Source organism: Lactuca sativa, chromosome 3 (assembly GCF_002870075.4).
Source record: "Lactuca sativa cultivar Salinas chromosome 3, Lsat_Salinas_v11, whole genome shotgun sequence".
Classification (NCBI taxonomy): domain Eukaryota; kingdom Viridiplantae; phylum Streptophyta; class Magnoliopsida; order Asterales; family Asteraceae; genus Lactuca; species Lactuca sativa.
In genome coordinates, this window is record NC_056625.2 from 5,573,512 (window position 1) to 5,581,902 (window position 8,391).

Consider the following 8,391-nt stretch of genomic DNA (forward strand, 5'->3'; position numbering starts at 1 on the left):
GTATTAGAGCCAATTTACTTTGGTTGCTTACTTCCTTGGCTTGAGGATTTCAAATTCTACATCAAAGGTCCTTCAAGCAAATTGGTTTTACTAAAGGTTAGTAATTTTGATCCCTCTTGTAGTCGTTCATATTATTTAGTTTAAAGATCCATACAGATTTTAGTTGTTTGCTTGCCTTAATTAAAATATTTGTTTTCACTGCCACATTATAATCTAGGAAGTATACAGAAAACCTATCAAATTGAGGTTAGAATAATAGTAGAAAATGGTAGAAAGTTGTGTGAAATAATGAATAAAAAGTGTAGCATTTATAAATCACATTTCAAAGCAAAAAAAAAAAAGGCCAACTAGCCGTTGGAGAGGAAAAAAGAGGAAGAAGATGCGGGGGAAAGGTTTGTCACGAGGAGGTCAATCGCATCACCACACACGGGTCAGTGTGGTGTTCAACACATCACTGCAGTGACGGCTCACTGCCTCACAATGTGAGAGTCTTGGAATGGAAATGGAGTGAATTTATTGTTTGAGTGTATATTATTGTTTATATAGTTAAGTTAACAAAAAATTAAAAAACTAGTAGTTCAACGGTCATAAAAAGGAGGAGAAAGAAAAGAAACCACGTAATTTAACTGACCAGATCATCCACAATTTTGACGGTACCGTGAAGCTTCGAGTCGATGTAGCTAACGATACCAGTGGTAACCCTTAGCTCACAACTCTTGTCGCTCCACTCCATCCACCATAATATATTAACTATATTCTTTCTTTTCTTATTGCCAAATGTCTAAATCGATAGGATACTTTGAGTAAATTACATGAATCGTCCTCATACAGGTGCCAAAAGGCAAGTTCAATCCCTATTTTCAAAAAATTAATTCGGGTCTTCCGTTGGATGCTTTACACTTTCGTGTTTCTTCCCTCGTTGGTTTAAATTTACACACTGCATCCTTTACCAGATATAAAATGACTATATCATAATTATTATTTAATTTTTAATTTATATATAACTCAGTTTACTTAAAGAATTACAACCCACATATCTATCTCTCATTTTTCCTCTTAAATCAATTGAAAACCTAAAGCATCCTCATCACCACCTATCAGACCACCACCACATACGCCCAACATCGTCAATGGCCACCGTCGGTGACCATCATAGTCATTGGCCAGTGTTTTATCCTCTTAAGCAAGTGTCTCTTCTTCACCTACAACTACATACTCTATTTTTCCTTTCTCTCAAAACACCATCAAAACGCTAGAGAACCGCTCACCACCATTGACAGGCCCTAATCCCCCTCTCTCTCACGCTTTCTCTTATCCTTTTCTTCCTTGTCCAATCTGAGTACTCCTTCTTCGAACCTTAAACTTCATCGTCTCAGATCGCCACCGCCTGTTTCATGATGGGTTTTCACTGTGGAGGTTTCAAGTCGAGCTCCATTGGCTGTAACACAATTAGGGTTTCTATGAATCTGTCGTTGCTAATGAGCATGGCAAAGGGATACGATGGTGGTAGAAGTCGGACATCAGGATCTGTTGATCCATCGCCAAAGTAAATATTATTACCGCCGCCACCATTGTAACACCCAAGATTTTGAAAGCCAAGAAAGTAAAGGAAACCCTAAATTTAGGAGGGACTCGACGAGTCCAAGGAGGAACTCGACGAGTCCGAGCGGGATCCGAGTCGAGGAATAAGTGACCAACTCGGCGAGTCGGCCAAGGCGACTCGGCGAGTAGGGTCTGTGCGAGGAAAACCCTAAATACGGGGCTTAGAGCCTATTTAATCGCATCATTCTTCTTCCTAGTGCTCCTTTACTGTCTCTCACACCCAGAACGCCGCACCCTAAGCCCCCATTGTGATGATTCATGCTTTTGGTCATTTTTGAGTGATTTAGAGGAAGAAGAAGAAGTGGGAATCTTTGAAGCATCAAGGAGTGGCTTTGGATCCGAAGTTTGGGGATCATTTCAAAGCATTTGAAGGTATTAATTCGTTTCTCTCCTATAGGTTTTCCTTGGTTATGAGTTTTGGGGCTTTTAAGCCACGTTTAAGATCAATCTCGAGCTTGAGGTCCAGATCTGAGGTTGCTACCTCAGATCCATGCTTGTTTTGGTTTTGAATCCCGTAAAGTATCAGTCATTGAGTGGATTATGGAGCCTCTTGGTCTTAAACCTTAGTTTATGGTGCATTTTGCCTAGATCTCCTTCTCTACACGTAAAGTTTGCAACTTTACGTGAGGAGTAGGCTTGGGAAGAGTAGATCTATGGTTTGGAGTCCCTGCATGACTCGAAAGTCCTCTGCATGTTGTGGAACCGAATGGACTCGGCGAGTCCTTCGAGTGGACTCGGCGAGTGGCTTGAAGATGAGGAGGAACTCGACGAGTGGGATGAACAGCTCGTCAAGTCGGATGAAGATGGGCATGAACTCGGCGAGTTGGATGAACAACTCGGCGAATTGGATGAAGATTGCCTTGTGCTCGGCGAGTCAGGTCGCGTAGCCCCAAACCCTTCGAGTTAAGACTCGAGTCAGCGAGTCGAGCAAGGACTCAGTGAGTTGGACAGGACAGGATTCGGGAATCAGTAGACTCGGCGAGTCAAAGGCTGACTCGGCGAGTCAAGTCGTGATTGGAAGGACTTTGAGCATAGGGACTCGGCGAGTCAGTAAGTGGACTCGGCGAGTAGGGTTGACCTGGAAGGTTGACTTTGACCAGGACTTTGACTTTGGAAAGATTTGATTTGGTTGACCTTTGAAGGTCAGTTAAACTAAGTGTTATGTTGATATTGGTAGCTCGGGGAGCTAGTGGAGCAGCAGTTCGGAGTCAGTGGTCAGGTAGCGGTCAAAGGGATTAGCAGCAGCAGTTCAGCAGTATCAGGTGAGTTTCCCTTTGTGTGAATGGGTCTACGACCACAATGTCGGCCCATGTAGACATGAGTAGAAGACCCGGGGGTTAGCCCTAGGCATCGTATGCTAGTATGTTAGCCAGGACGAGGTCCAATGTTAGCGGGCGGGTGCCCAAGGAATGGTTTATGTGATAGTTTATACTTGTTGTCTGTGTGATACTTGTATGTGCCTGGTAGGGAGGTGAGAGTGGGTGAGGTCCCGTATCTCACCAATAGCAGAGTGTGGATGGTGTTCCACATCTCAGTAGCAGCAGAGCAGGGGCGAGGCCCAAGTCAGGAAGGGAGTGAGTGTGGGCTGGGCCCGTATCTCACTACTAGTAGGAGCATGGACGGGGTTCCGTGACTCATCAGTAACAGGTCAGGGGCGGGGCCCAGAGATAGGCGAGGCCTTAGGACAAGATCCGTTAGTATGTGTTTAGCTTATGTGAGATGTTTATGTGCTATTATATGTTAGTGGGCGAGGCCCTGTGACAGGCGAGGCCTACGTGAAACAGATCTGTATCCGAGCGAGGCTCGAAGCCAGGCGGGGCTGGAGCGGCGGGGTCGTTGTAGCGGGCGAGGCCCGAGGTAGGGGGCGAGGCCCAGGATAGCGGGCGCGGCCCAGTATGTTTGTTGTATGTTTGCATGGTATGTGGTAGGGTGGGGAACTCACTAAGCTTCGTGCTTACGGTTTTCAGTTTTGGTTTCAGGTGCTTTCGGTAGCGGATGATGGAGCTCGGGATGATCGCATGGCACACACCATAGATTAGTCAGCCTGGGAATGTTTTACTCTGATAATGAACATGTGTTTTGAAAACTAATACTCTGTTTATGTTTTGAAATGATGATTTTACTTTAAGTAATATTTTATTAAAAGAAATTTTTAGTCTTGAATTTTGGGACGTTACAACCATCCTTATGGTGTAAGTGCCTATTACTTCAATTCATCAACTCTGATACAATAGGAAAACAAACATCAATCATCGCCACCACGAATGTCCTTATTCTACAGCCCTAATAGTCAACGAATAAATAGAAGACGACGGTGATTACCATAACTGCTCGTTCTGCTTCTGTGGTCATGTTAGTGTTGATCGATGGTGGTGCTGTTTACCATCTATGGTGGTTGTCGGATCGATGGAGAGGAAGATGACAACGTGATAAAGATGGAGACAAAGCTGGGGAATGGGAAAGGGGTGGCTGGGTTAGGGTGTAGATATTTATTTGTTTTCTTGTTTTAATCTAAAAATGATAAACAAATAATATAAAATTGAAAAAGAAATTATTAAGGGAAAAATAGTTCTTTATGTCTTCGGGGGCGACCCGAGTGAAAAAAACTTATATATGGACAATCTGAGTAAATTTTAAAGTTAATGACTGAATGCACCTTTTAACACATGTACGAGATACAATTTATTTAATTTACCAACACTTTTTTAGTAATTATTTGGTTGGTTTCTAAAAGGGTTAATGTTTGAAAAGTCATTATATATACAACATTGTTCTGTTTTAGCCTCAATCTTTTATTTTGTTCATTATATGCCATTATTTTTTGAAAACTTTTCATTTTCGGGATATTGGCCGGTCACAAACAAGTTATGATGACGTGTCAGTTGGTTGGTATGAATTTTTTTTCTCAGATTGCATTTAGCCCTAATATTTACGTTTGAGTTTGCGTTTAGCCCCCACATTATATATATATATATATATATATATATATATATATATATATATATATATATATATATATATATATATATATATATATATATATATACATTTTAGCCCTTGTCCAATCACTAATAGGTATTTTAAATTAAATAGCTCAAAATGAAAAAGGAAGAGGCACTAAAGGCAACAATCGAACTTGTGGACTTCTCTTTGAGGGGCGAGGCTTGTTAGCCGGTAAGCCAAAGGGCTCTCTTTGTTATCATATAAAACTTATTAAGTTGTGTCAAACCATCTTAATTTCAATCAACAACTTACATATTGGTATAATAAATATATTATCAAAGTACAACGCCTTAATAATATTAATTTGTAAGAACATGTTGTAATAAGAAAATATCATAATACAAATCTATAATAAGTAAAAAAGTGTTCAATGCTATTTCTAGCATTTAACCCTTAAATGTTCCGCGTACTAGCATCTCATTTCTTTGGTTTCTCAATAAATATTTCATTAGAAATATCTAATTGTTTCTTAAATGAGTTAAGATTGAATTAACAATTTTGATTGGCTCAAAGATTAACATTTCACATTGTTTATTAGATGTCTCAGAATCGAGACTTACATTAGGTTTTTTTTTCTTCATTCTAAAATACATATATACATTAAATACAACAAAAACCAATAATATAAAAAAAAGAAAAAAAAAAGAGTCATTGGCTTGCTAGCTAACACACACTGCCACTCAAGGAGAAGGCGCAATTTCAATTCTTGTCTTCGTTTTTTTCATTTTCATTTTAAGTTATTATGCTTTAAAAAGCATAATCGTAATTGGCCAGTGGCTAAAATAAAAAATTTTCTAAAAAATAATGGTAAATAGAGAACAAAAAAATATTGAGGCTAAATGCAAATATATATATATATATATATATATATATATATATATATATATATATATATATATATATATATAAATGAGGTTATATCAAACCAAGAAAAGTATTTTATGTAAGTCAAACTGACACATCATAATGATCTCTTGGTGACAGGCTAATGGCCCTATATATATATATATATATATATATATATATATATATATATATATATATATATATATATATATATATATATATATATATATATATATATATATATATATATATATAATGGCAAATAAGGAACAAAAAAACGACTCAAAGAGAATAATATTGTATATATAAGGCTATCCATAATACTTCTTACGGACCACGAATCATCTTAACTCCGCCTAGCCATCACGAACCACAAAACAACTCTAGTATACATATCAACCACGAGCCACCACCGACCATTGGGACGGTGTTCGTGATTGTGGTTCGTGGTCACGTCAACAACAAATACCTTCCTTGAAGGTATTGGATGGTCTAATGACTTCTATGGCGTTAACCGACGACAAATTAGGTGGGAAAAAATTTGGTGGTTGTGTTCAAAAAAGTCCAAGAGATAACGCCGTATATAGTTTTGGATGACTTTTTTTTTTCCTTATAATTTAATATTGGTCTTCTATTTTAAGTTTTATAGTGATCACTGCTATTATAAAACTGTGAACTTAATTAAATAATAGATCTTCTCCATATGCTAGGATTTTTGTTGCTTGACCTAAAATTTATATGGTAACAAATATCTTTTATTTTCATTTAACAAAATTACAAAACCATTAAGTAGACGCATAATTACTTCCCTTTAATATAAGTCAAAGTAAGGTATCAAAATAGAGAAGATTATATGACCAAAATCAAATTGATCATCAACTTTATTCACATTGCACCAGAGTTTACATAAATTCAGACCCTCCATGTTTTCATGCTAGGTTTTCCCGGAGAAGCTCCTTAAGATATTATTAGTATTACACAGATGGTTTCTGTTACATGTATAGATTTTTGTCTGATAACCTCTGAGAAGGGATTGCCATGAGTGGGTTTTTCTTCTTCAAGACAATCCCAAATTTATCAGAAAGCTCATGTTCTTTGTCTTCTGGCAAAGTCCAATCAAACGAGTGCAATAATGAAGCCAAAAGATACACCAACATCTTCTCACCCAAAGGAATTCCAGGACACTTTCTCCGACCAGATCCAAATGCCAGAAAGTTGGTGTTGTTTCCAGAATAATCGTATTTGGTTGTTCCATCGGTGTTCAGAAACCTATCGGGATCAAATTTCGTAGGATTTTCCCAGTGTTTTGGATCCCTGTGTATTGCCCAGACATTCAAAAACACATTGGAACCCTTTGGCACTGTGTATCCACCAACATTGCAAGATTGATTTGGACATCGCCCTATCAATAGAGGAAGCGGTGGATGTAAGCGGAATGTTTCTTTTATCACTGCATCTAAGTAACATAATCTTGGAAGATGAGATTCTTCTACAATGTTGTTTAGGCCCACGACTTGCTCTAATTCGTCTTGTATCTTCTTCATTATCTCTGGATGTTTCAAAAGCTCTGCCATTGTCCATTCCGCCATTGTTGAGGTTGTGTCTGTTCCTCCGGTTACAATGTCCTGTTTCAACAAAACTTAGTTATTTCTGTGTCGAAGGGATGTATGAAAAGTGAAAGATGATACCATGAAAAGAGATTTAATTTGGGTAATACTGAAAGTTGATGTATCGTTTTGTTGTTTATGCTCTAGTAAAATCTGCAATAAATCATTTCTTCCCTCTTGCTCTACTGATTCTTCAAGTTTAACGTTCATTCTATTCTCGATAATCGTCTGAAAAATCTCATCAACCTTCTGCAACTGTTGCTTCATTTCTCGTTCCACACCCTGTAAATCGAATCTGGAAAGTACCGGAAAAAGGTCCGACACGTTCGATGCTCCCAGAAGCTCCACAATCTTTGAAATAACCTCCCGGAACCCTAGATTAGTGTTTTCTTCGTTTTCATCCAAACTTTTCCCCCACATCATGCTGGTTACGACACTGAGTGAGGACGCGAACGCCAACCCGCCGACGTCCACCTCCGTCCCCATTGATTCGTACACCTGCTTGATGTTTTTTCTGACTCCGGTTCGCCGAAAAGAGCGAGAAGCTTCAAGGTTCTTATGGCTCAGGACTTCGGAGACGAACACTTTACGCAGTTTGCGCCAGTATGAGTTGTTGTCGGACCAGAGGATATCTTTGCCACCGTATGTGATGACAAGCCCAGCCACCGGAGGGTCTCGGTTAGCAAAAGCATCGTCCTGCACACGCACCACTTCTTTAGCCAGATCGGAGGAGCTGACGATGATGTAGGTCTTACTTCCGAGCTGGAGTTTAAAGATGGGGCCATAACGTTGACCCAATTTGGTGAATTCATGGTGCAAGTCGGGGCTGAGAAATGGAAGGTATCCCAGCACCGGCAAGCCACGAGGTCCCGGTGGCAACCGCAATGTGGCCTTTCTGAAACTGTACCATAAAATAAGTAATGAGATGACTGAAAAGACGAGTAATTGGAAAGTGAGGTCCTCTTTCTTGCTGATAATTAGTTCCGACCACCATGACCACCGGCCATCTGAGATCATTTTGTGAAGATTGTTATTATGAAATTCAAAGCGAGAGATTTAGATATAAATAAACAAATAAATAAAAGGAAGTTGTAATTTCAAAAAGTCATAGAGCTAGATTGTATGGTTGGTACTTGGTACGGTGGTACATACAAGAAGACAGGATATTGTAGAAAATACGTTATGAATAATTGTTATTTTGTATTCTGCTTTAAATAAAAAGTTTGAATAATAATAATAAACCATTATTATATTCTTTTGTTCAACATATATGGTCCGCTTAGTATTCAAATTATTAATATTAATTCAATTGAGATATATGTCTATAGATAAT

The 8,391-nt window shown here is 38.7% G+C and overlaps 1 protein-coding gene across 1 annotated transcript; it reads right to left on the minus strand.

The window, feature by feature from the left end:
* Window positions 1-6,291: 6,291 nt before the first annotated feature.
* Window positions 6,292-8,165, minus strand: LOC111877686 (geraniol 8-hydroxylase). Its single transcript, XM_023874200.3, has 2 exons — window positions 7,140-8,165; window positions 6,292-7,076 (listed from the first exon to the last, which is right to left on the minus strand). The coding sequence occupies exons 1-2, from the start codon at window positions 8,073-8,075 to the stop codon at window positions 6,444-6,446; spliced, it is 1,569 nt and encodes a 522-aa protein (XP_023729968.1). The 5' UTR covers window positions 8,076-8,165; the 3' UTR covers window positions 6,292-6,443.
* Between the last annotated feature and the right edge of the window lie 226 nt (window positions 8,166-8,391).